The 26,095-nt window shown below is 38.8% G+C and overlaps 7 protein-coding genes and 1 pseudogene across 12 annotated transcripts; 2 read left to right on the plus strand and 6 right to left on the minus strand.

Annotated features, from left to right (window-relative positions):
* Position 1: 1 nt before the first annotated feature.
* On the minus strand, positions 2 to 1,183 carry AT1G10140 (Uncharacterized conserved protein UCP031279). Its single transcript, NM_100888.4, has one exon. The coding sequence runs from the start codon at positions 919 to 921 to the stop codon at positions 418 to 420; it is 504 nt and encodes a 167-aa protein (NP_563861.1). The 5' UTR covers positions 922 to 1,183; the 3' UTR covers positions 2 to 417.
* A 2,063-nt stretch (positions 1,184 to 3,246) lies between these two features.
* On the plus strand, positions 3,247 to 5,062 carry AT1G10150 (Carbohydrate-binding protein). The gene has a single exon (NM_100889.4). It carries the CDS (start codon positions 3,608 to 3,610, stop codon positions 4,850 to 4,852), a length of 1,245 nt encoding a protein of 414 aa, NP_563862.1. The 5' UTR covers positions 3,247 to 3,607; the 3' UTR covers positions 4,853 to 5,062.
* Positions 3,273 to 5,896, minus strand: PP2-A10 (phloem protein 2-A10; the record flags this gene model as incomplete). Its single annotated transcript, NM_148455.2, has 3 exons — positions 3,273 to 5,484; positions 5,619 to 5,710; positions 5,834 to 5,896. The coding sequence occupies 3 exons, from the start codon at positions 5,894 to 5,896 to the stop codon at positions 5,085 to 5,087; spliced, it is 555 nt and encodes a 184-aa protein (NP_683296.1). The 3' UTR covers positions 3,273 to 5,084.
* Positions 5,897 to 6,418: 522 nt separating this feature from the next.
* Positions 6,419 to 10,918, plus strand: AT1G10160 (annotated as a pseudogene; the record flags this gene model as incomplete). Its single annotated transcript has 1 exon — positions 6,419 to 10,918.
* Positions 10,919 to 10,951: 33 nt separating this feature from the next.
* Positions 10,952 to 15,636, minus strand: NFXL1 (NF-X-like 1; the record flags this gene model as incomplete). 4 transcript variants are annotated; one of them, NM_001331889.1, is made up of 3 exons in its annotated part: positions 10,952 to 14,477; positions 14,694 to 15,006; positions 15,393 to 15,605. In NM_001331889.1, the coding sequence occupies 2 exons, from the start codon at positions 14,937 to 14,939 to the stop codon at positions 11,373 to 11,375; spliced, it is 3,351 nt and encodes a 1,116-aa protein (NP_001323075.1). In that variant the 3' UTR covers positions 10,952 to 11,372. The 4 variants fall into 4 exon arrangements, with proteins under 4 accessions (NP_001323075.1, NP_172488.1, NP_001323074.1 ...); NM_001331890.1 differs by having other exon boundaries at positions 11,043 to 11,311; positions 11,385 to 15,006; positions 15,393 to 15,532; NM_001331888.1 differs by having other exon boundaries at positions 11,043 to 15,006; positions 15,393 to 15,636.
* Positions 15,633 to 19,076, minus strand: AT1G10180 (LOW protein: exocyst complex component-like protein). The gene is made up of 7 exons (NM_100892.3): positions 18,847 to 19,076; positions 18,524 to 18,618; positions 17,360 to 18,377; positions 16,770 to 17,276; positions 16,495 to 16,683; positions 16,187 to 16,323; positions 15,633 to 16,096 (listed from the first exon to the last, which is right to left on the minus strand). Exons 1-7 carry the CDS (start codon positions 18,940 to 18,942, stop codon positions 15,829 to 15,831), a joined length of 2,310 nt encoding a protein of 769 aa, NP_563863.1. The 5' UTR covers positions 18,943 to 19,076; the 3' UTR covers positions 15,633 to 15,828.
* A 2,057-nt stretch (positions 19,077 to 21,133) lies between these two features.
* Positions 21,134 to 23,080, minus strand: AT1G10190 (NEP-interacting protein, putative (DUF239)). The gene is made up of 7 exons (NM_100893.4): positions 22,878 to 23,080; positions 22,690 to 22,782; positions 22,371 to 22,589; positions 22,124 to 22,276; positions 21,920 to 21,973; positions 21,684 to 21,827; positions 21,134 to 21,578 (listed from the first exon to the last, which is right to left on the minus strand). Exons 1-7 carry the CDS (start codon positions 23,037 to 23,039, stop codon positions 21,213 to 21,215), a joined length of 1,191 nt encoding a protein of 396 aa, NP_172490.1. The 5' UTR covers positions 23,040 to 23,080; the 3' UTR covers positions 21,134 to 21,212.
* Positions 23,081 to 23,830: 750 nt separating this feature from the next.
* On the minus strand, positions 23,831 to 25,587 carry WLIM1 (GATA type zinc finger transcription factor family protein). 2 transcript variants are annotated; one of them, NM_100894.4, is made up of 5 exons: positions 25,077 to 25,587; positions 24,789 to 24,885; positions 24,646 to 24,689; positions 24,469 to 24,558; positions 23,838 to 24,331 (listed from the first exon to the last, which is right to left on the minus strand). In NM_100894.4, the coding sequence occupies exons 1-5, from the start codon at positions 25,209 to 25,211 to the stop codon at positions 24,125 to 24,127; spliced, it is 573 nt and encodes a 190-aa protein (NP_172491.1). In that variant the 5' UTR covers positions 25,212 to 25,587; the 3' UTR covers positions 23,838 to 24,124. The 2 variants fall into 2 exon arrangements, with proteins under 2 accessions (NP_001322158.1, NP_172491.1); NM_001331891.1 differs by having other exon boundaries at positions 23,831 to 24,331; positions 24,789 to 25,580.
* Positions 25,588 to 26,095: the final 508 nt, after the last annotated feature.

Raw genomic sequence — 26,095 nt, forward strand, 5'->3', positions numbered from 1 at the left:
ATTCATAAGCTTTCCGTCATTTAGTGTTAAAGCACAATGCTGTCCTTGAATTAATAATAGTCACTAATCATCGTATATACGTATATCTGAACAGAACTTTATCAATGACATGATAAATCCGAAAATTGAGATGCATACATATATCAGTTTATGAGTTCAACTGATTAACAAGGTACAAAAATTATAAATTTCCACACAATTATTCTACCTAATATATTTACGTCAAACTTACGATGTAAACCAAACTTGGATTCGAAGCTAGAGTAGGTTTAGTTATTTATTTCTAATCAATCCACAAAATTATTAAAATCAAGCTAAGAAAATAGTATTTCACAGTGCACGAAAAATCGAGCTAGAAAAATGATAATCAATCCACAAAATACTAAAATTAAGAAGAAGAAAAAAGAAGAAGAGAAGTTACAAGATAGGGGTACTAGTAGTAACGGCGTAAGATTTGCTACGAGGATACAAAAGATCAGAGACTTTCTTAGTCTTCTTCACCTTCGGATTCACAGATCCTTCCTCTGTTTCTTCCTCTTCCTCTATCCTCGCCATCCCAGCACTCGAGCTCTTAGGCAACCCTCCTTGCTTCTGTTGCTTCTGCTGTTGCAGCTTCTCTTGTATCAACATGTCTATCTCATTCTTGTGCCCTAAACTCCTCACCGACGCAGCTCTCACTAGCTCGCTGTAATCTTCATCTATCCCGAAATCGGTGGTTCTCCGGGATGATGCGGAGGAGGAGAAGGCGGCGGAGGAGGAGCTCCGGCTTCTTGGAAAAGGAGCGGAGACGGAGGCGGAGGAGGAATATTGAGTACGAGCTGCGCAACCGGTGATGCTTCTCACGTAGAAATCACGTGCCTTGCCTAAAGCTCTTAGAGGTGTTGAGATTATTCTCAAGAACTTGCTCTGGTTTTGTTTCATCCTCTGTTTTTGTTTTTTTTTTTTTGGGGAAATGGTTTTTTTGTTGTTTTTGTGTTTTGTTTGAATGGTGGGTTTGATTTTTTTGGAGTGTGGTGTGGTTTTTAAGGGTTTTAAATATATAATAATGTTTAAAAGAGTGTTAAAGGAGAAATAATTGAGAGAATCAAACGTGACTTTAAGGATTTGTTTAGATATTTATTCAAAAAAGTTGATTTTACGAAAATAATAGTCGAAAGAGTGTTGGAGAGAGCAGTCCACAAGGTCCCATTGATTAAAAATCAATCATTAATCACAATTTGATATGTTGAAATAGTATTTGGAGTTTGTAGTACATTAGTTTTTTCATTTAAATTATTACTGCATCAGCACATATAAATTAGACCAGTGGGTTAGATATGTTATTATAGTTCAAATAAATAAATTATTGTAGTGAAGTGTAATTCATTTTGAAACTAATCTAGATTTAAGAATACCTAACATTGGATAAGTCATAAAAGACTCACAACCATGAAGTAAGAAACGCCGCCTTCGATTTTCTTCTCAATTATGTCATGTGTTTATTTCTTTGTTCAAATGTAAATGTCAAAAAAATACGAATGTCAAAGCCTGAATTGTACGGTTAGTCAAGGTTGTGGATTTGTCGTCGATTTGTAGAAATACAGAATAGTTTTATATATCGACCATGTTTTGTTTAATTTTTTCTTAATTTTCTTATTTAAGTTATGTTAAGATAATACTAAAATACATTTTCTTTAAATTATTGACTGAAGACTGAATATCATGGATTTATTATTTTGAAGATTGACGATTCATTACGATGTTGCTTGTGAGAAAATGGTTTTTACTTTGATTTTTGGGTCAAGGAATGTTTGTTTCTATTGTTTTCTAAAAGAGATAAGATGGTCAGAACTTTTGATAAGTAACATTAACTTCAAAACCTGTTTGATTTTCTCTACTACGAAACCTGTACCGGCCTACCGGTTAAATTATGTCGTTACTATATAGAAACTTCTAAATTTGCGTATTAATAAAAAAAAAAGGAAACGTGGTGCCGGACACAAGATATGGAAGCGTGGGAAAGAATAAAAGAGAGGTGGGTTTGGACTTTGGACTAATGCAGGTATAGGTACATCGCATGAGAAAAAACATCTCTTATGATGAGAATATAAGATAAGAACAACATGTGGAGCCATGTCGGAAGTAAAACAAATCTATATCAATCAATGCTTCTAGAAACAACTCTTATATTTAAACATATCTGCATTCCTTTTTTAATTAAGTAGATTAGCCGATAAGATTCCACGTGATTAACATCAAATCACTTCTTGTTGAGAAAACAACTATCAAATGGCTATCATTAAAACATCACATCATAAGGGAGAAGAAATCGTAATTGGCTTATAAACTGAAAAACACCACTTTCTCAAAACTAATTTTTGAAGATTAGTTCTACCATTAGGTTTTTAAGGTATGGGTAGACCTAAATCTAACAGTTAGTGCAGCGAATAATCGTAAGTCCATAAAACATCGCAACTTTTTTGGTTGGTCCACGTCCACAGAACCAACCGAGGTGGAACAAAGCCACATGGACCAACCAAGAGTAAACGTCCAAAATAAACTAACTAGAAATGACCCATAAACATAAAGTAGACAGTTGAGATAGGCTTAACATGGACATGGGCATCGATGTCAGTTTATAAGATCATCCCGCATTGAAAGAACGGTGACTAAGTATCACTAGGATATACCACACAAAAAAAGAATGAGAGAAACAAAAAAAGTAAATGGCTTATAAGATCATGGGTACCATGCCACCGTTTCATAAGCTATCTTGTGAAAGTGAATTCTACCCATTAAGCTTTTAAAGTGTTGTTAGGCCCAACCTAACAATAGCTACTAAGATTTTGATTGATACATGTAATATTGAATCCAAGTTAGTGAACTGATGTGATGTATTTTGTCAGAAAAATATGATAAAAGCTTAAAAATATTTTGATAAATTTATGATTTATGAAAATGTAAAAGAGACATTCTCTTGATGTTTTTGGCAAAACCCATCAAATCATCCTATGCCACCTCTCCACCGTTCCAAATCTCACATTGCCACAAAATTTATGCCAAAAGATCAACATGTCCACTTGTCAAGTATAAAATACCGACGTCATCAAATTACCTATATAAATCCTTTTATATTTATTTAGTTGAATTTTTTTTTGGTCAATAAACTATTAAATAATTTACTTTCAAAGATAAATAATTTTCAAACAATTAAAAAAATATTTATTAAAAAAATCCAAATTATTTTTTTCGTTATTGAGGAGGAGGTTCATTTATCCAATCAAAACCGAACCGTTTTGTTGTTTATCCAACTTGTCATTCATCGATGTCTCTCTCTTCCAGCCTTTCTTGAATCTCTCACCTCTCACGCCAATTTCATTTTCATGCATCGCTATTTCCCCTTATCTTCTTCTTCTTCTTCTTATCTCCCAACTAAATTATCTGTCTCCATTCATGTTATTATGGTCAACAACAGAATCTGAATCCCATTTCCCCATTTTCGGATCACAATAACTAACAAACCCTAGATTTCTATCTATAGTCCTTCGATCTGTTTCTGTGTCTCCTTAAAGCTGTGATTTTTGCAATTGGGGTTTGTGAGATTCGATCAATTAATTGTGTTTGTTGAATGGACCTTCTTCGATTGAGAGAAAAGGGTATATTTTTATCTCAGAGAAGAAGGAAATGGCTGATTTTTATGGCGATCTCTGGAGTTTCTGGCTATGGAGCTTACAAGGTTTATCATTTGCCATCTGTTGCCAGAAAAAGGAAGCGTCTTTTTAAGCTTTTCGGAGCCATTGTCTCTGTAGCTGAATTGATCTCTGATTCAGCTGAGACCTTAAGTATGGTATCACGAGACGTGAAGGATTTTCTCAATTCAGATTCAGATGAAATCCCTAACAGCTTGAAGCAGATCGCGAAGATCACAACTTCGAATGAGTTTACGGATTCGCTTTCTAGGGTTTCTCAGGCTGTGACTATTGGTGCCTTTCGTGGGTACAAATCCGAATCGTCTATTGGTGATTCAGGAATTGAGAAATCATCAGACTCGAGTGTTGTTGATAGAGTGATTGATAAGGTTTTCTCAGAGGCTGGAACTGGTTTTGTTTCAGTTGTTGTTGGTAGCTTTGCTAAGAATCTTGTTCTTGGATTTTACTCTGGTAAGGTAGAGAGTGGTGTGAAATGTGAGGGTTCTGATTCTTCTGAGACACCTAGATGGGTGACTTTGCTTGGTGATGACAAGTGTAGAGAGCTTTTAGCTGATTGTATTGAGAGATTCACCAGCACTGCAATTGGTGTGTATCTTGACAAGACGATGGATATCAATACTTATGATCAAATCTTTGAAGGCTTGACGAATCCGAAACATCAGGATAGTGTCAAGGACGTTCTTGTTTCGGTTTGTAACGGTGCTCTCGAGACTATTGTTAGGACATCTCACGACGTGTTTACATCTTCAAGGTCTAAGAATGTGATAGAAGAGATCGAAGATGATGATTTCAAGAGTAATGGTTCCGCGAGAAGCAAGATGGTTTCGGAATCAGGAGATGGGGTCAAGAGTAATGGGTGGACTGAGGCTATTGCAACTACATTGGCAGTTCCGAGCAATCGGAGGTTTATGTTTGATGTAACAGGAAGAGTAACACTAGAAACGACGAGATCAATCATCGCATTTATAATGGTGAAGACATTTCAAGGGTTCAGAAAAAGTATCAATGTGGTTCATGAAGAGGTTACAGACAGAGGACGCCAAGCAGTTGAATATGTTGGAGCCAAATCTTCTGTTATAATCACTGTATGCCTTGCGTTGTACTTGCACATCATAAGCGGCTGTGTTCGGAATTCTCCCATAGGCGTAAGCCAGCATTTTTAGTTCTTCAGATGAAGAAGAGATCATCGATTTGGTTGGATATAGGATAATATTTGTTAGGTACACAAGATTTATCAGCTCGTTGTTTATAGTTGGAGCTGAGAATATTGTAAAGATTGTGTGCGTGTATTAGCACAACTTGATTCTTATTGATGGATCATGGATCTTATATATATATACATATTGAAAAGGTTCTTGGGGCATTGATCTTTGAGATATATAGTCTTTAATTTCTTTACACTTCTTCAACAAAAGCTTCATAGATCAACAAGCCTGTTTTCCATTTTCCGGTCCACACTTCATACAAACCAAATTGGAGCTTGGTGTCTTGGTTTATTGCTACCTTGGGACTTACAAAGATCTCAAACCGACCATCAGTCTCATCTGGTATGTTAACCGGTCCGGTTCCGCCTTTGAGTTTGTCAAAGTTATTGTTAACCGATTTGATCCTCTTCCAAATTGTCCTCCCTTTCTTTCCAATTTTTGCTGACATGAAAACTGGAGCTTGGTCCCATCCGGTTGCATCAGCTGTGAACGAGATTTTAAAACCAATTCGGTATGTTTTGCCTGGTTCTATCTTGTCGTACGAACCGGTTACTTCTAACCAACTCACTTTCTTTAGTTCAGCAGGCGTCCTGAAAACACCAAAAGACTCCAGTTTATTATTTTACTTTTAACATGGAAAACCAAAAACCGGTTTATTCAGAATCAAACTGATTTTTATTTTGGTTAATGTGTATATAACGTAAGATGAAGGGTGTGTACCAACCTGTCTTCGTTAGGGATGACCCAATACCGAGAATCACCTCCCCATATGAAATTAAGACCACTTGGCTTAAAGACCCATGCTTTTCTAACAATCTATTAACCAAAGTTTGATTTTTAGTTGCAAAAAAAAAAGTTTGATATTTAGTTGCAATAAAATACCCAACATATATAAAATAACTTAAGTGAAAAAACTAATAACAATTGACTTGTTATTACATCTTGTTCCATGTTGGATTCTGCCTCGTAGTGAGAACTCTTGACAGCTTTTTGGACAGACATTTCTCTCTTTCTTCTTTGCTGTTTGTTTATAAAAGAACACTTCTCTTAAGTTGGCTTTATATAGAGATTTGTTTCTTTTCACTATATGGAAACTTTCTGTAGAAAAAAATTAGTATTGTGACAGAAGAAGAATAAATGAAGTTGGACCCAATCTTTTCTTCTCAATATTCTCCTTGTAAGTTTTACTTTAGTGCCATAACCATGTAAAAGGTATAATTCAATTGGATGGCAAAAGCTAAAGCAAATATTCTCAGTTTGTGGCTCTTCTTCTATCTCTGCTTTTGTATGAGAATCAAATGATCACATATTTGATTTCAATTTGCCAAAGAGTGAAATTTTTGAGACTGTAATGAAGTTTTGAACTAGTTGGCCTTTGTCATTTTAGATTCCTATGTCCTAATGATGTTCTAGATTTTATTCTCGATAACAATTTTTGCTAGTGGGCAGAATATGACACATATGGGAAGTGCTTGAATTGTGGCAAGTATGGTCATTTAATAAGCCGTTGTCTCATCCCCTTGCAGAAGAAACTTCCCTTTAAAAAAGACTATCCCTCCGGGGCTAATGAAGTGGCTCTCTCTGCTGTTAACCTTCCTTCAGGTGCTGGGATTTCAGAAACTAGTGTCATTGGTTCAGCTTCAGCTAATCCACCTGAGCTCCCTTGGTCCAAACCAAAAAGAAGGCGTTCGAGATCAAAGAAGCGCTCTCTCAGTTCTCCACCTCGGATTGTTGACCCGTTGATTCCCATTTCTCAGCAGGTCCCTCTATTGCCCAAGCCTTCGGCTAGTAAGAAATGGGTTGTGAGACCAGGTTTGAATTCGCCAGTTCCTACTGTTGTCATTGGTGCAGATTCTGGAATTTCTCAACCTCCTACTCTCCCTAAAAAATCTATGAGAGAGTCTATCAAAGATCCGGATCCAAACTTCCCTCTTCCCCTGGGCTGGGCAGTGATGTCTACTAAGGCAAAAAAGAAAGAACTTAAGAAGTGGCACAACCGTATTCGTCCCCCCGTGACAGAGCTTCAAGGTTTCGTCGATGGCAGGGCCGGTGACGGTCCTTCTTCTCATTGAAAGCTTTGCTTTCACCTTCACCTTTTGTTGTGAATATGAAGGTCTTTTGTTGGAATATTAGAGGCTTAAATAGCCGTAATCGTCAACGAGTTGTGCGAAGCTGGATTGCTTCTAATAATCTTCTTGTGGGATGTTTTTTGGAAACTCATGTGGCACAAGAGAATGCAAACTCGGTTTTGGCCTCAACCCTTCCGGGTTGGAGGATGGATAGCAACTATTGTTGCTCTGAACTTGGGAGGATATGGATAGTCTGGGATCCTTCCATTTCAGTTTTGGTGTTTAAGAGAACGGATCAGATTATGTTTTGCAGCATTAAGATTCCTTCTCTTCTTCAATCTTTTGCGGTTGCTTTTGTTTATGGCAGGAATTCTGAGTTAGATAGAAGATCTCTGTGGGAAGACATTCTCGTGCTGTCCAGGACTTCTCCTCTTTCTGTTACTCCCTGGCTTTTGTTGGGAGATTTTAATCAGATAGCCGCTGCTTCGGAACATTATTCTATCAATCAATCCTTATTGAACCTGCGTGGTATGGAGGATCTTCAATGTTGTTTGAGAGACAGTCAGCTTTCAGACCTGCCTTCTCGAGGTGTGTTTTTCACTTGGTCAAATCATCAACAGGACAATCCCATCCTTCGGAAGCTTGACAGGGCCTTAGCTAATGGTGAGTGGTTCGCGGTCTTTCCCTCTGCTCTTGCGGTCTTTGATCCTCCAGGTGACTCTGATCATGCCCCTTGTATCATCTTAATCGATAATCAGCCTCCTCCTTCTAAGAAGTCCTTTAAGTATTTCTCCTTCTTGTCTTCTCATCCTTCTTATTTGGCGGCTTTGTCTACTGCTTGGGAGGAGAATACTTTGGTTGGGTCTCACATGTTTTCTTTGAGGCAGCATTTAAAAGTTGCTAAGCTGTGTTGCAGGACTCTTAACAGGCTCCGTTTCAGCAATATTCAACAAAGGACAGCCCAATCTCTAACTCGGCTTGAGGACATTCAAGTGGAACTCCTCACGTCACCTTCTGATACTCTTTTTCGTCGGGAACATGTTGCCCGCAAGCAATGGATCTTCTTTGCTGCTGCTTTAGAGTCATTCTTTCGACAAAAATCCAGAATAAGATGGCTTCATGAAGGTGATGCTAATACTAGATTTTTTCACAGAGCTGTGATTGCTCACCAAGCGACTAATCTTATCAAGTTTCTTAGAGGAGATGATGGTTTTAGGGTCGAGAATGTGGATCAGATAAAAGGGATGTTGATTGCTTATTATTCGCATCTTCTTGGCATTCCTTCAGAGAATGTCACCCCATTCTCTGTTGAAAAAATCAAAGGTCTTCTCCCCTTTCGTTGTGATTCCTTCCTGGCTTCTCAGTTGACTACTATTCCTTCGGAAGAGGAAATAACTCAGGTGCTCTTCTCTATGCCCCGTAACAAAGCACCGGGTCCAGATGGGTTTCCAGTTGAATTCTTCATCGAAGCTTGGGCGATTGTGAAGTCTAGTGTTGTGGCTGCGATCAGGGAATTCTTTATCTCTGGGAATCTTCCAAGGGGCTTTAATGCTACAGCCATCACTCTGATTCCAAAGGTAACAGGGGCAGATCGTCTAACTCAATTTCGCCCTGTGGCTTGTTGCACTACTATTTATAAGGTCATTACTCGCATCATTTCCAGAAGGCTAAAGCTTTTCATTGACCAAGCGGTTCAGGCAAATCAGGTTGGGTTCATTAAGGGTCGGCTTCTATGTGAGAATGTTCTTCTTGCATCTGAGTTGGTGGATAATTTCGAGGCTGATGGAGAGACTACTAGAGGCTGTCTTCAGGTGGATATATCTAAAGCCTATGATAATGTCAACTGGGAGTTTCTCATCAATATTTTGAAGGCTCTTGATCTTCCTTTAGTCTTTATCCATTGGATTTGGGTCTGTATATCCTCAGCCTCCTACAGCATAGCGTTTAATGGAGAATTGATTGGTTTTTTCCAAGGAAAAAAGGGCATTCGGCAAGGAGATCCAATGTCTTCTCACCTATTTGTTCTTGTGATGGATGTGCTATCTAAATCGTTGGACTTGGGAGCTTTGAATGGTCTCTTTAACCTTCATCCTAATTGTTTGGCTCCCATCATCACTCACTTAAGTTTTGCAGATGATGTTCTTGTTTTCTCAGATGGTGCTGCTTCTTCTATCGCTGGAATTTTGACTATTTTGGATGATTTTAGACAGGGTTCAGGTCTTGGAATTAATAGGGAGAAGACTGAGTTGCTTTTGGATGGTGGTAACTTTGCTAGGAACAGGAGCTTGGCAGACAATCTTGGCATCACTCATGGCTCTCTCCCCGTCCGTTATCTGGGAGTGCCTCTTATGTCTCAGAAGATGAGACGTCAGGACTATCAGCCCCTGGTTGATCGAATTAACTCGAGATTCACCTCTTGGACAGCTAGACACCTTTCCTTTGCGGGTCGCCTTCAGCTTTTGAAGTCTGTTATTTATTCTACAATAAATTTTTGGGCTTCTGTCTTCATCTTCCCCAATCAGTGCCTGCAAAAACTTGAGCAAATGTGTAATGCTTTCCTGTGGTCTGGAGCTCCAAACTCTGCTAGAGGAGCAAAAATCTCTTGGAACATTGTGTGCTCTCCTAAAGAGGCTGGCGGGCTAGGCTTGAAGCGCCTCTCCTCCTGGAACAGAATTCTTGCTCTGAAGCTTATTTGGCTTCTCTTCACCTCTGCTGGTTCTCTATGGGTTTCCTGGGTTAGACTGCATCTCATTGGGCGCCGGAACTTCTAGGAACTTAATCCTTCTCTGTCTGGCAGCTGGATATGGCGTAAGTTGTGCAAGCTACGACCTTTTGCTCGTCCTTTCATCATTTGTGAGGTTGGATCCGGGGTGACTGCTAGTTTCTGGCATGATAATTGGACTGATCATGGGCCTCTCCTTCACCTGACTGGTCCTGCTGGTCCTCTCTTAGCCGGCCTGCCTTTAAATTCGGTTGTCAGAGATGCTCTCCGCGATGATACCTGGAGGATCTCTTCTAGTAGAAGCCGCAATCCGGTAATCACTTTGCTTCAACGAGTTCTTCCTTCTGCTGCGAGTCTAATTGATTGTCCGCATGATGATACTTACCTTTGGAAAATTGGTCATCATGCACCGTCAAATAGATTCTCTACAGCGGACACTTGGAGCTACCTTCAGCCCTCTAGTACTTCAGTTCTGTGGCATAAGGCGGTTTGGTTTAAGGATCATGTTCCGAAACAAGCTTTCATCTGTTGGGTTGTGGCCCACAACAGATTACACACTAGGGACCGGTTAAGGAGATGGGGCTTCTCTATCCCGCCCACTTGTGTTCTGTGTAATGACCTTGATGAGTCTAGGGAACACCTTTTCTTTCGGTGTCAGTTTAGCTCAGAGATTTGGAGCTTCTTCATGAGAGCCTTAAACCTCAATCCGCCTCCTCAGTTTATGCACTGTCTGCTTTGGACCTTGACTGCTTCTCGAGACAGGAACATCACGCTCATCACCAAGCTCCTTTTCCACGCTTCTGTCTATTTCATTTGGCGTGAGCGCAATCTTCGCATTCACTCAAATTCTGTTAGACCAGCTCATTTGATCATCAAGGAAATTCAGCTTATCGTTAGGGCTAGGTTGGACCCTCTGTCTCGGTCTTCCCGCGTCGTCTCTCAGCCAGGCTCTTCTCTTCTTGCCTCGTGGTTTGGAGTGTTTCAGCGTTCACCTGTCTCTGGTTAATGTGGAGTTTATTTTGCAGGTCCTCTGTTGGCTCAGCGTTGTTCTCCTTTTGTTTTGCTGAGATCTTGTCGTCCTTGGGTTCTCTCTGGGCCTCGTCGCTGGGATTCAGGTTCTCGGTTTTTTCTTGTTCTGTTAGTTGTTGGGCCTGCGTGCCTTCTCTGGGCCTGCGTGCCTGTTGTATGGCCTTCTAAGCCTTGTAACCTTTTTCGTTTTATTGGAAATTTATGAAAAAAAAAAAAAAAAAAAAAAAAAAAAGAATATGACACATAAAAGAGTTTTTTTTTCACTATTCCTAATGATTTCAGCACCTAACCGTTAATTGCAGAGGAGAAAATGATTTCAAGATAAAGAGTACTAATGAATGAATAACCAACCTTAGTGTTGCATCATTATGTCAAGAATAAAAGAGAAAAAAAAAAGCGTTACAAACATGCCGTTTCACAATAACTGAAGTTACTGAACAATGGGATGTTTTTTTAGTTACTACATAAATAAACCAAACGCACGCCAAAGATGCCAAAACAAAAACGGCACGTCGTTGGCTATCACCTAAGCTTTGAAATGGACTCATCACAGCATACGCACACGCATACAGTCTCCATTATATACGTCTGAACAATCTGCCGTTTTCATACATCACAAAGAAGTTGAAAACCAATCACAGTCGTTGGGTATATGCTCTCACTCACATACCTTCTCCCAGTCATCCACCACTTCTTCACCGGAGCCTTCCACCGGTTGTTTACCGGTAGTTTTTGAACTACTGCTCTCTTCTATCTGAGCAATTGGCTCCAAAGTGGATGTGCTGGCCTTCTTGGGCTCTAAAACACTCCAACGGTTAACCGAGGTAACAATTGGAGAGTTGCTCTTTGCTGATCTCAGCGCAGAGGCTTGAGCATCTGTAGATGATCCTCCAATGGGGGAATCTTCAGCTCCCCAGGAGTCATCACTCTCCTGAATCACAGCTCTCCTCCATGGATTTCCTTTGTCAACATCCCACGCCGAGCTGCCAGGTAATTTTCCCCATACATTATTAAGTGATGGAGATTGCCCGCCGCTCTGGACAACCACAGCTCCATGATATACTGAACCGTGCTCAAGCCTCCTCATGGCAGTGGCAGCTCGGGCATGGTCGTGGAACACCGCTAAAGCATTCTTGTCATTCAGCCAAACAAGCTCACATTCACCCCCAAATCTCAGTACCAAGGCGCTGATATTCGCCTCTCTCGGAAGATCCAGAAAAGAAACCACAAGTCCAGGATCCATATCCACCAGCGAATCATAGAACGGTGGGTGTGGCCCTCCTATCGAGATAGCACCACCCCTAGCTCCAATGATCCTTGTTGGCGGTTTCGATTTTGCTGTTACGTGAACCACTGTAAACCGTTTTGGCTCCCACCCTGCGTTGCTAACACCAAGTTTCCACCTCTCAGCTATAAGTCGAACCGTGTCTCGTTTATCCTTCTGCATCGGGCAGAAGATATGGACCTTAAGGGCACTTGTGCTTCCTCTTGCTTTCCCAAGTACCAAGAACTTGCAGCGCTCTTCAACAGCCAGTACCCACTTTGGATCACGCCTATAAAGGTCTGAAATAATCTCTGTCATAGCAGAATTCTCGCTGAAATGTAATGCCTCCAGATTTGGGGGAGTTATATCAAATGCATCTTGAAGAACCCGCTTACGCTCCAGCTTCGCACACTCATCATCACACGAAAGCTTTCTCTGCCCGAGGGGGATACGGTTTCCGCTCGATTCAACAGGCTGAAGTGGAGCTGGAAGCTTCTGTAAAACAGAGGCTTCATCATAGGCCGCACAGTAAACATTAGAACCGTTGGCACTTCTTCCCCCAGCATCACAAGGGACCGTAGCGGTTATACGACCACATGAACAAGTAATTGTGACTGAAAATTCACATCTTAGGTCAGGGCAAGGCGCAGAAGGATGGCAGAGTGCTGCACAAGTGTGTCTGCAATCTGTTCTAGGAGCACCACATTTCTGTCTACACGTAACACGCATACCTGCTTCAGATTCATTGAAGCTGTCACAAGGCTCCGGGTGACAAGTTCTGGCACAAGCATGCATGCCACAACGCCTCGTCTTTCCACAAATCTTGGTACATCTAATGTCTTTCAACCCACAGGGTATGTTTCTGAGAACCACATGACCACCAACGCACTTCTTTTCCACAGGGGTAGAACAAGGAGGACAATCTCCAAAATGGCATCCATGCGTATCAGAATGGCCACAAGGCTGAGGAATCGGGCATGGAAGCTGACAGCTAGGAACAGGTGTCCCACATGATAGTGGAGGAGGAATCGAAGTTCTTCCACAAGCACATGTAAGATCAGTGAAGATCATCTCGAGACAAGGAGGGCAATGTCCACTGTGACATAAAGATTCACAGGAATGCTGCCCACACCTTAGCTTCTTCTGACAAGGTATTTGGCAGACATGTGGGTCCCAATCGCCAGATAAATCATTCTTCTTCCCGTTCAAGAGAGGGCAGCAACGCTCGCTACATCTATGTCTCCCACAGTTCTTCTTACGTCCACATGGCTTAGCGCACACAAACTTCTCTGCCTCTGAGGAAGTTGTTATGTAGCATTCCACAGCCCTGGATGTTGACCCACACCGGCATTTCTGGTTAACTTGGACTAAACAAGGCGGGCAATCACCTGCATGGCACATCTCATTGCAAGTATGTAACCTACAAGGAAGAAGCTTCCTACATACATTTGAACAAGAAGGAATTGGGTCCAAGCAACTCTGCCTGATCTGTTCTTCTAAACGCGTATTCCCACAATAGCATGTCTTAACTCTACTGGGCAGTAAGTCACAGTCCCCGCAAGGTCCAGGATGGCATACCTCGGAACAGAAATGATTACCACATCCAAGAGGCTTCCCACAGTTAAAACTGCATGAATAGACACCATCTTCTGCTTTCAATTCCCCCTTCACATTCATATCACCGCAAATGACAGTCTCCACTTTTTTCTTGCAGAAACATGTGGCATTTACCAGTACCTGACAAGGATCACAAGGGCCAACATGACATGTCCTTTCACATTGATGACGCCCGCAACTAAGAAGCTTATCGCAACGCTGCCCACAAACAAGATCAGATCTCCGCTCGGAGCATCTAGTAGTAACCATCTTTTTCCCACAAGGACAGCTACGAGGTGGAGCAAAGGCTTTACAGGGAGGACATGGACCAGGATGACACTGCAAAACACATACATGAGGACAAAGATCCTCTTCAGTCGTCTCAGCAGGTGCAAACTCTTTCTCCAGCGGTTTCCCACATGGTTCCCCGCATGAGTGTGGAGTGAGATATGGGTCAGACGGTGGATCTCTTCTCTTTCCACAAAAGCACCGATAGGAAATCTCTTTAGATGATGTCAACTGTACAGATTGGCAACCTGGACATCTCCAGTTATCACCTTGGTTTTTCTCAGCTAGCAAATCAACTGAAGTTGGTGCTCGAGCCCACCTCTTGATACAGTTGATATGGAAGATGGAATAACAGCTGGAGCATGACCAGATATTGGCAGACCTCCCAACCTTGTCATAACAAATCATACACTCAATAGAACTCTTGACAAGCTTCTCCTGTAACTCTTGAACAAGTTGAGGCAAGTTTGGGTCTGTCAACACAACATTCTCCTCCTTCGCTACCCTTTTCCCCTGATTCACAGGCCGCGTCCTAGATGCAACTCTTTGGCGATTATCTGGCAGAGTTCCAGAAGCATTATTCCTTCTTTGTCGATTAGGTGGAGGTGGACCAATGTTATCACTCCTTTGGTGCTGGTTCTCAGGAGCATTATTTCTTCTATGTCGATAAGGTTGAGGTGGACCACTGTTATCACTCCTTTGATGCTGGTTATCAGGCGCATTATATCTTCTATGTTGATTAGGTTGAGGTGGACCAATGTTATCACTCCTTTGATGCTGGTTATCAGGCGCATTATATCTTCTATGTTGATTAGGTGGAGGTGGACCAATGTTACTACTCCTTTGGTGGTGGTTATAGGACGGAGGACCAGAAGCGTTATGCTGCCTTTGCAGATAAACAGGACGGGATGCAGAACCAGCATCAAGGGTTTCAGAATTTCTATCTGTATTAGGAGGAAGCAAAGGCTCATTTACCACCACGCTCGAGGTAGATGAGTTTCTAGGAATCCACGTTTGCTGATGATTGAATCGATGAGACCTATCATCGCTCCTATCTCGCCTGACTTGAAAGCTCATATTCTGCCTTGACTCCACAAACACAGAACTAGATCCTGTACCCGTCACTGTTGGAGCAATGGTGCTTCTGTACAAAAAGAAAAGCAAATGAGAAACATTCAGATTCTAGCAATGTCAAACATTGATGGCCCAGATAAATTCACCACACACGAAAATACGAGCAAACCAATCTACGTAACAATAAAATCTTACACAGCTACAACGATGTTGAAATTAACTAAAGCCAAATCAAACGAATCGAAAATTGATAGCAAGACGCCTAAACTATTCCTCCTTCTTTGGGATCTAAAAAAGGGGGTAAAATCAAAGTGCCCTATTTTATCATATCTAAGAAATTTTGGTGACCAACACCAACCAACACACAAATTTTGGCTTCGATATTGCTGAATCAAAGAGAACGATAAAACAAATGATTAGAAGCTCACAACCAAAGAGGGGGAAAAAGTTTGGTACCTGACAAGAATATACGAAAGCGTATAAAGAAGGAAACAATCGCCGGAAGAATCAAATACGCAGGAGATTCCGATTAGTCTCCCTTGTTTTCTCAGGGAGAGAGAGAAAGAGACTGTAGGAGAAAATGGAGCGATGAGGAAGATTATATATAGCGACTGAAAGTGATAGACCGCCTTGCTCCCAAAGGAAATAAAAGATAGAGAGAGAGAGTCGCGTACGACTTTTCTTTTTCACCGGCTTGTCTGAATTATTTTATGCTTGACAAACCCTCAAGAACCGCCTCATCCCTAATGGGCTAACAATGGGCCTATACTAATTGACTTAAACCAATCTAAACCAGTAATTTAATTTGCAGATGATTTCGGTTAACTTTATATATATTAACTTGAGAGTTTTGAGAGACTTGACTACAGGATACAAACTACAAAGAAAGTGGTCAAGACTCAGAATCGGTGAAAGATGGACTCTCTAGGTCAGCCATGCTTGCAGAGGCAAATGACTCGAACGAGTCCACTGTGGAGAGTGAAGATGTATCTTCGGAATCTGAGTCGTCATCCATCTCAGGGAGGACGATGTGATGATCGTCTTCTTCTTCTTCTTCACACTCATATTCTTCCGGTTCTGAAGCATCCTCAGACCCCATGAGTAGCCTGTTGATAGCTGACTTGGCGGCTTCTGTGAACCACTCTGTCTTCGGGAGTGAGCTGGTGAAAGAGAATAATACACTTTTTAGGTAATTCGTTATGTTGAGACCGAGTTGGAAGAAAATTCAAAAAGAGTGTTGTTTCAATTACCTTTGTGGGTTGATGCCTCTTTCCGAGAATATGTTGATGGCTCGATTGATCACCACTGATGCATGGTTCTGAACTACTTTAAATGGATAACCTGCAAACCTGGCTATCTCCACTGTGAAGTTCATGTCGAGGATCAACTGCAACACGTGACAACAAAACTTCAACTTTCAACCCCAATCTTCTCAAGAAATGAACTTCAACATCAAGTTTCAATTGTTTCCCATTTCAAATTTTCAATCTTTGACTGCTGAGCCTGAGATCAGAGAATAGCTGAGGTATATAAGAGTGGTGAAAGAGAGTGTTTCTACCTGTTGCAATCCAGATGGCTGAAGTGGATTTGACTCGTCCTCGAATGCACTCCAAAACTCCTGCTCGTTTGATAGCCAGATTATAACCGTCTCTGTTAATCTCGCTAGTAGAATCTTTTGCAGCTTCTCTTTACCAAGCAGAACATCCCCAGCAATTATGGCCAACTGTTGTAGCTTAGAAAACAATGCCTGCATAAGAACAGACACAGATGATTCTGTGTGCTAAAACTTATAAACTGGGAACTATAAAACTAGATCAAAGAAGAGGGCGAGACCTGAAACGGTAAAGACGGCAGATGCAAGTCATCTGGTGTTTCGGTTAAATAAATGAGTGCGTCTAATCGCGTTAGTCCTTCCCTAGAGTAGATGAAGCTCAAGACAAACTGCAGACAGAAGTAGTTTCTGAGTTTGTCAAATGCTTGAACCATATGGCGTTTCCATTCTTTCAGTTCCGGTGCAGCACTACTGTTTAGAGCGGCACTATTCTCACCTTCTCCTCCGCCATTTTCAATCTGGAGTTTCCAGACTTTAACAAGTGATCTTGGTAAAAGTTCGTCAAGTATTGTAAACGCAGCTCCAAGAAGCGCAAGCTGCTCAGAATCTGTCTCAGCTCTAGCGAGTACGGTATTATCTTGGAGCTCAGGTAGACCATCCTCATCTGAATGGCCAGGCAAGGCTTTGATCAGAAAGTCGATGTATTTATCATATAGTTGCAATATCCTCGTTAGTACACTCTCACCAAAGTGTAACACAACTAGGTGTGTTAACTGCTCAAGTATGTCCTGAAAGAACAAATAAAGCTTCTATAAATTTATGCCAACAGAATCAAAGAAAATAGTAAGATCAGTGTTCAAAATCAACTTACTTGCACAATTTGCATGAATCGAATGCTACAATCAGTCATCATAGTATCTGAAGCGATAGCGAATTCAGATAATATTGTCACAAAGTCAGAGGGTGATTCCAAGCCCTCATCAGTTTCATTCAAGTCAAAGATAACCCTTCGAGCCCGTCTAAAATTCAACTCCAACACTTCTTCAACATAAGGTCGGAACAGCACCAAAAATAGCTTAGACAGAAATAAGCCTTGTGGTTCCAACACTTTGCAATAGTTAAGACAATCTTGAAGACATATACTGGCTGCCCGCAATGCAGAAGCTGTTTCGGAAGGAGAAGCGTTTTCTTTAACCAACCGCACCAAATATTCAACTTCCCTCTCTGCCCATTGAACAACTTTGTTGGAATATGCGGGATTATCATCGTCACCAAACATGGCTGCGGATTCTTTTGTAGCCACTGAGATGTTAGAGAAAACAAGCTTAGAGAGAGTAGCAGGAAACGTGTTTGGGCAAGTCAAACATGAAGGGAGAAAGGCCTCGATTCTTCTGCGGAGGCTTGTGGCGTAAAACTTTAGAAGCAATTGGTGAGCTGAAGGTCCTTTTCCAAGTCTGATTAACCCAATCAATGCATGCTTCAATTCAGCTACACAAATCGAGGGTTGTTTAGCGATCCTAAGGAGCTGATCCTCAAGAACCGCCTTTCTTTCCATAAAGGCAGACTTGTAAGAAGACATCTCGACTGATCCTTTAAGATCTGGACTGCTTCTTTCCTCAGCATCCATTGCCTCCAGTGCTTCATCCACTTTATGTTCAGCCAAAAGAAGGTCAATTTTCTCCAGGAACTCAGACTTTGGATCGGTTACTTCATTAGGCAAGGGGTCCTCTTCGACTTCAGCGTCATGTACATCACCAGGTAATCGATTCCAATCATCCATCTCACGGCAAACTCCAGCCATCAGATCCTGCACAAGAATCCCCTGAGAAGAAATATGTTTCCGTAGCTCAACCAACTCATGCTCCATCTCCACCGCTTCTTCAGATATTCTACACAAACCAAGCATAAAGAAATGAATCTCAGAAACTAGCACAACGGATACAAAGAAACATGACGTAACCTTTGAATCCGGAATTGCAGATTCAAAACTCGCAAATGAAATAACAAAGAGAAGTTAGTAGCTTTTATACATTACCTTAAGAAAGCAAGGTACTTGGTACGCATATCACCGCACATATTTTCCACAGCATCCTTTAAATCCATAAGCTCACAGCAAAGCTTTCTAATCCCCTGCATTGTTCAACATTACCAGATCAACGAGCATAAACCCATGGACCAACAGGAGAAGTAATCATGAACAATCGTAGGTTCAACAATTTCAATCCAAGACGTAAAATTCGAGGGCTACTGATTCTTAATCCAGATTAATTCGAAAGAACCCATTTGAGATAAACTATATCCGAGTGCAATGAATCAGTTCAGAGAAGGAAACAACTCAGAAAAAAGAAAAGGAGAGACCTTTTCGGTGAGAGACTGGTGAACGGAATCGATCTTTGACTGAGGAGTGATGCTTTCTATAAATGGGTACTCGTCGTCTTCCTCGCTGCTCTCCATGTCTCTCGCTCTATCTATTTCCCCTTCAGTTTTCCTCGGAGTCTCACTGTCTCAGACACGGTTGCCGAAAGAAGCACGATAGTGATGCTTTGGACTCTCTCTGCTCTCAAGACACACAGATTCGTCGGAATTGTAACATTGCTTTTTTTGTACACAAAACGGCATGTAGTGTAATATCTCAAGCCAAAGACGGCACGATGGTTCTTATGGTTTTTGTCATACCTTTTTCGCCATGAAGAAGTAAGTCTACACTATTTCCTAAACTTCTACTACAATTTTAATCTCAAAATCAAAATTTTGTTTAACCACAATTCACAAAACGAAATATCTCGTTGACTTCAGGGTTGACCAATTCATTAAAATTCAAACCTATATGATGACCAATACAAATTGCCTGCTCGAGCTGGAAATAGAGCACAAGAGGTAGTAAAATAAAGAAAAAGAAAGGTTTTGACATTTGATGCTGGTTTTCTCCGGTTCGCTCTTAATTCCTGGGTATTTGATTCGCTTTGTGTTGTTCTCTGCGGTGTTGGATAGTTCGGTTCAAGGATTCTAGGATCCATTGAGTGTTTTAGAAATTCGATTTGGTTCTCTCTTTTTTAAATCCCTTTTTAGTTTTTTCCTTCAAATTAATATATATTGATAATGGGCCTTCCCGACAAAAATTGGGCTTAGCCATGGACATTATAAAACAGACAAAGCAGGTACAAAAAGGATTTTGGTTCTTTTTTGGTCTATTATTATTGGTTCAGATATTTGAATGGAGAACCAAAGTGCTAAACAAGTAAGTAAGTAACACAAGCTGTTAAATTTCTTCACGGGAGTATTTTCTTTTTCGTCACTATAGTAACAAATGTTTTCTCCACACACAAGGCCATTCGGCCCATTCCTATATTTTATGTGTTCCAAAACATATTTTATAAAACCGTTCTTCTATATTTATTAGTAACACTAGTTAATCACCCGCGCTATGCTGCGGTATTTTCAAATTTTTTGTATCGTTTAATTTAAATATAATTTTTAATTATCTAATCATTTACTTATATAATAAGTAATTATTCTTAGTATTAAAATATATTTTTTCTAACAACATTCTCAACAATGCATTATACACACAATTCATAAACAATGTTCGTCTTAAACTAATTAAATAGAGGGTAATATTGGGATTCTCGAAACCTAAGAATTTGATGATTAAACTTCTTACATACTCTTCACCCTCGGCGATTTATTATATAGATATATAACAATATGCAAACTATTCAAACTATTAATTAATCCATGACTACTATACACTCATAATTTGAGTTAAGATTACAGAAAAAAATCTTTTGAGTATGAGAAAACCAATCAAATTATTTTATTGAAAAACATTTAATAACAAAATAAATTTAGTATTAGTACAATTAAATATGTAAAATTAAATAATAAATATATCATTAATCTATAAATTAAAAGTTGAAGAGCTTACATTAATTATTCAGTGGACACATGGCAAATGTTAAAGTGATGATGTGTCAATCATATGGAGAGAATTGGTCAACTTTCATATATATGATTTATCTCACAAAAATACTATTTTTATTTTTACCTTGTTTTTAAATTATAAATTTTTATTATGAAATTTTTAACTCGTCGAGTACATCTCTTATTAGTTAAATATTCTTACATTTTTACAATTGGTTCCAATTATATTTTCTAAAAATATTGGGAAATTGAAAGATTTTAATTATTTTCGGTTTTAACGTGGATTATTGATGTGAATTATTTTTTATTTATTTCTTAATTAAAAACAAATTAAATAATATTAGCTAATCAAAGGTGTTAATTATAATTACACAAATACTCAAAATATATGAGTAACTTTTAAAAGATGTATGATATTCTAGTAATATTCATACTTTTCTATAACATCTAAGTAATTAATTCGTTTTTGTGACTGAATTTTAAATAAAATTCAAGATATAACAAAATGGAGAAGAAAAAGAATAGTAAACAAAAAACGTAGACAACAAAATATTCACACTTATAACTTGGTGAGTGTTACCAAAGTCACTAAGCAATTTTAGATTGTTCACCCTATTTTTACCTTGTTTTGTTTCCAGGAATCAATTATAATCAACGAGGATCTAGTTCGAAATATTTCTTTTAGTACAAACATTTATAATCTTAAAATCCAAAAGAAACGCATGATGACGATATTTATTGTATAATCAAGTCAATGTAATGTTTTATTAATTTTTATTCCACAGAGATGTAATTAATCATATTTAGATATTCCCCGGACCACCGTAAAAGATTATATGACCGGCTTCTGGGTATGCGGGAATATTATAGTCGTCTACAACTTGGTAGCCACGAGTATCGTCCACGAATTTTTCGGTATATGCCACTTTGCGGTCAATGTTATTAAAACCGTCGATTACAGATATCCGTTTGATATATGCATCGTAGCGCATACTAGCATCAAGAAAATATCCATATCCCATTTGAGGACTCGGCTGTGATGCACTATACGCTTCTCCACCCCACTCCACCAAATTTCCAGAGCTTTGATGAAATCTACTCGACGGCCAAAATCCAACTTCCTCTGCAGCATTACCAAATTGCAACCACCAATTTCCATTTATTTGGTCCTGTTACCCGAAAATAATAGGTGAATTTTTTCATTAGTTTAAGAAACACACAAATATGTATGCATAAAATTGTGAATGCTGTGTCATACTCCTAATTATTTAAACCTTGATTAGACCGAAGATTGCATAATGAGTTGTCTTAGCACCACGAACAGACACTGGCAATAATGCCATACCAAGATGAAAATCTTGACGAACGAGTATCATTCCTACGTCGCAGTCATTATTGTAACATGATTTTCCACCTGACTGTTCCATCAATATATACATTTTCTTACTAACATGTATACAAAATATAAAAATTAAAGAAAAAATTTACTAGCATGATATGCGTGACTCACATTTGTATAGACGAAAGTCCGAGGTTGGTCGTCCTTGTACAATGTTGGATTTACCTGAATTAGTACATATAATATGTGTTCATGAAACAATATAATACATATTTTGTTAGTTACTAAAATAAATTAAGTAACTAGAGCTCGTTGACAGGTGCTTTTATCTAGTGCAAGTTGTAGATGGCAAACAAATTAAATCAAATAACTTACAGTAAAACCGGTTTGGAGGAAATCACTTCCAATCTGAATGTGAAGTCGAGAAGCACTGAATTGGTTTGGCCTAACCTTAGGAGCGGTTAAACAAAGTTCCATCGTTGCTCCATTGAACCTCTTGTCTTGGCCAACCGTCCTAGCCACCGCAAACTAATAGCGTTCAATTTCATTCAATAACCAATTCTTATTATCAGTAATCAGTATAAATATATCAAAACATTATTAATTAAAAGAAGCAACGTACATGATGTTGGTTGTCACTATTAGTATCATCAGTGGTAAAATTCCAAGAGCCACGAGGTTTATGATTATCGCCAAATGAGTCGAATCTCAAAAGATCTTCTTTGGTGACTCTTTGTATGGGGACGGTACCAATGGGACAACCCACACCATTCTCCCATAGGTAACCAAAATTGGTATTATTTGTCTTTCTTTCTCTCATTCTTTTCCATATTGGGCGCATCTAAAACATGTCGAACACCATAAATATATTACTGTAGTTTTCTTTTAATGTTTCTAAAAGAATATAAGTATATAGAACTGATATATGAAATTATATATACCTTGTAATGGTATGTGTGATTCTTCATTGAAGGGTGATCAAATGCTGGTTGCTTGAAGAAATCCACACATCCGTATCTTTCTCCATCTATACTCTATCATTACAGCAATATATAAAGAAGTTAACATTTATTACTTAATTGTATAATATATAGAGAACAGTAACATGGTTATGAAGATATATTAAAACCTTGATGATCTTGACAGCAGGTTTGTTGATAGTCCTTAGTCTCTTCTCGATTTCTAAATCTTCAACTTTAGAAAGGCTCTTAGCTTCAACAAAGTCATTGTTATGATTTATAATTATGTTACCAAAGATGCAACACATTAAGAACATCCATATCACTTCCATTTGAATCAACAATAGAGAGAGACGAGAGAGTTATTGATTTTGAAGCATGGAAGATAACCCTTTAATATATAAGGCTGGAGGAGGAACAAAACATTTTTCAATTAATTCAAGACCATTGACCAAAATTTTTGGGGAAAGAGTTTTATGGTAGATTAATCAATTAGCATTGACCAAAAGTAATTAGTGTTTGTTCAACAATTCCTGAGATAAAAATCTGTTAATATTATGAATTAACACATAATACCATTGATTTAAATCATTTTGGTAGATTTACAATAGGGCTAATAAGTATGTCTACTTTCTACTTGTAATTAATTTCATATCATTGTATTATATCTATAGTAGCCATTATTTTCCCGATTTTTCCTTGAAGACAATAACATTAAAACAAAAAATCCATGAATCAATATGTTTTGTTTTTACAAATTCAAGTTCACGAAGTACTTTGCAAAATTTTTGTTAGCCTTCTCCGATTGAGTTTCGGCAAAGGGTTGTTTTCTGTGTTAGTGCGCCTCTTGTGTAGGGGTTTTCGTCGATTGGTCTCCTCCGAGTTGGGACTCATGGGTTTGGTCGTTGGGCCTATTAATGTTATGGGTTGTCTCTCTTGTTTCGGTTTGTTACCCTTATTTGTTTGTTTTATTTTATGTTTTTAATCTATGTTAACATTTGTAAGGAATTAGCCCAATATGTTTACATCTCCATCCTCTATCTTCACGCGACTTCATCATCCTCTCTGCCAAGAGTAACAAATTATCAATAACCTGAATCAACGATGGTAGCAATTGAATCGATCATTTAGCTGAAGCTTAAACTTCACGAAAATTAATTTATATCATATGAACGTAATACATATATATCTCATAAGCAAACATCCATTATTTCTTTGTTTCTCTAGTTTCATTTCAAGAAACCCAATAAAAGAGTGAACAAAGGTCCCAAAAAAAAAAAAACATATTAAAGACCAAAAAGAAAAACACAAACGTAGGAAGAAACAAAACCAATATATGTTATCGATCGATGGAGAAGTAGTGACTCTTTTGATTCTTCGATAGTCAAAATCATCCCAGAGAGATTGAATTGTTTCTTTAAGCAGCGACGACTTTGTCCTTGGCGGCATTCTCTCCTCCTCCTTCGAGCTGGCTCAAGTTTCCTTTCTCCTTGATCAGCTGAATATGATGATGCTTGCAATATAGCTTACCCTCGTGAGCTATGTAATTCGAAGGGCTTATCGTGCAGCCTCCATGTGTACACTTGAAGCAGCTCTTGTGGTACAATGTTCCATTCACCGATACCTACACAAAGTCCACATTATAAGCAATGTTTCAGCTCTGGTTTAAGCCAAGAACAGATCAGATTCGTTATGGAAACAATCTAACAATCTTCTTTGACACAACTTGATTCTGATCAGGAAAGATTTGAGATTGGATACCTTCTCAATTGGATACACGGTTTTGTCGCAACCAACGCATTTCTCTCGTGTTCCACCAAACATATTCGAAACTTTGGTTCCAGCAGGTCTCTGTTAAACTTCTCTCATGTTAAATGTTAAAAAAATTCAAGAACCTCAAAAACAGAAAAAGGGTTTTGTTCTGCTGTCCGAAAGTACCTCTCCCTCCAAAGGCCTATCAGGTTTCCCAATCTTTGGTGTCCCTGTACATATATATGAATCAAACTTTAGATAGATAATTCCAAATTTGAAATCCCCACTCACAAAGCTTTTCACATTTTGATCTGTTTTTGGTAATTTACCTTCGAAGCTTTTCTCAAGACTTCCAGTTCTCTTGAAGTTTTGATCGAAATGTGGTCTGCAGTAGAGAACTCCTTCAAAGGAGTTGTAATTGCTAAGCTGACTCATCAAGAAGAAGAAGAAGAAGAAGAAGAAACAGAACAGTCAAATCTTTAGACCAATCAGTTTCCATAGCCAAAAATTCAAAGATTTCTACTTAATTGATTGGACTTCTTCATCTACATATATATCTACTAGATCTACTTCTGGATTAATGAGAAATCATCACAAACTAGAATCAAAGATCAAACCTTGAGAGTTCCTTTGCAATGGTGACATCGGAAACAAGCTTTGTGGTAGACCCGGTTATCGGCGGTTAACTTGTCGACAAGATAAACTGTTTTGTCACATGCCATGCATTTCTGGGTTGTTCCTGCGAACGCCATTCTTGTAAGAGATCAGACTAAAAGACTCAGGAAAAAAGAAAGAAGCTCAATAGTCTTGAGAGAGAGAGAGAGATAAAGAAGAATAAGATGAAGATGAAAGAAAGAGATTGTCAATTATTGTTGCTTGTTTTAATATGGGGACCAGATATATTGAAAAATGAACATGCTTCTTCTTTTTAAATATTTAAAGTAAAATTCTTTTAGGAAAAATTGAAATTTTTAATAAAATGTCACAAACAAAAAAGTTCAAGATGAGTATCGAATTTTGGATGCAAATTCGAATATTTGGTGTTTCTGACAACCCTAGCATTGTTTTTCGTGGTTGTCTAATCCACAAAACAAGATAAGCGATGAATAAATAAATAATTTGAACGTTAGCAACAAAACTAAAAACTGTACTACAAAAAGAAAAGGTTTCAACGGCATTTTTTGTGTTCTTAATTATTTTTGTCCAAACTTGAAGTAACCCGTCAATATCTGTCTCCTAGATATTTTGCTTATATTTTTTTTACATTAATTCAGTTCTTTTATATCTAGAGTCAGGTAATTATTTAGAGAATGCATGCAGTTGCTTGACAGTGCGTAAGATTTACACAAATTTTTCTCAACAGTGAAGGCAATGCTCAATAGTCAATAACTGTTTGTAAGGAAATAGAACAGGGAAAACCAACTGGAAAGAATCTTTGTCTGGTTTTAGATAATGATTAAAAGCTGTATTGGTTATGTTGAATTAGTTGGAAATCTCTAAATATCTATACACTATTTATTTTCTTTAATACTATATGTTGTGTAGTGTGTATATGAATAATGAAAATATCTGAAACATGCTTTACCATAAAGGCTTTTGATGAGCTGTAGTATTGACATAATTGGTTGAAGAGAAT

This window comes from Arabidopsis thaliana (assembly GCF_000001735.4).
Source record: "Arabidopsis thaliana chromosome 1 sequence".
NCBI lineage: Eukaryota > Viridiplantae > Streptophyta > Magnoliopsida > Brassicales > Brassicaceae > Arabidopsis > Arabidopsis thaliana.

Coding starts and splice junctions, on each gene's coding strand:
- AT1G10140 (NM_100888.4), bottom strand. CDS start 921: ATGAAACAAAACCAGAGCAAGTTCTTGAGAATAATCTCAACACCTCTA.
- AT1G10150 (NM_100889.4), top strand. CDS start 3,608: ATGGACCTTCTTCGATTGAGAGAAAAGGGTATATTTTTATCTCAGAGA.
- AT1G10180 (NM_100892.3), bottom strand. CDS start 18,942: ATGGAGAGCAGCGAGGAAGACGACGAGTACCCATTTATAGAAAGCATC. Junction 18,378..18,523: donor AAGTACCTTGCTTTCTTAAG/GTAATGTATAAA, acceptor TGGTTTGTGTAG/AATATCTGAAGAAGCGGTGG. Junction 16,097..16,186: donor AGAGGCATCAACCCACAAAG/GTAATTGAAACA, acceptor CTCTTTCACCAG/CTCACTCCCGAAGACAGAGT.
- AT1G10190 (NM_100893.4), bottom strand. CDS start 23,039: ATGGAAGTGATATGGATGTTCTTAATGTGTTGCATCTTTGGTAACATA. Junction 22,590..22,689: donor ATCACACATACCATTACAAG/GTATATATAATT, acceptor GACATGTTTTAG/ATGCGCCCAATATGGAAAAG. Junction 21,974..22,123: donor TCCTCCAAACCGGTTTTACT/GTAAGTTATTTG, acceptor GTACTAATTCAG/GTAAATCCAACATTGTACAA.
- WLIM1 (NM_100894.4), bottom strand. CDS start 25,211: ATGGCGTTCGCAGGAACAACCCAGAAATGCATGGCATGTGACAAAACA. Junction 24,559..24,645: donor ATAGGCCTTTGGAGGGAGAG/GTACTTTCGGAC, acceptor GAAGTTTAACAG/AGACCTGCTGGAACCAAAGT. Junction 24,332..24,468: donor CCGTGTATCCAATTGAGAAG/GTATCCAATCTC, acceptor GACTTTGTGTAG/GTATCGGTGAATGGAACATT.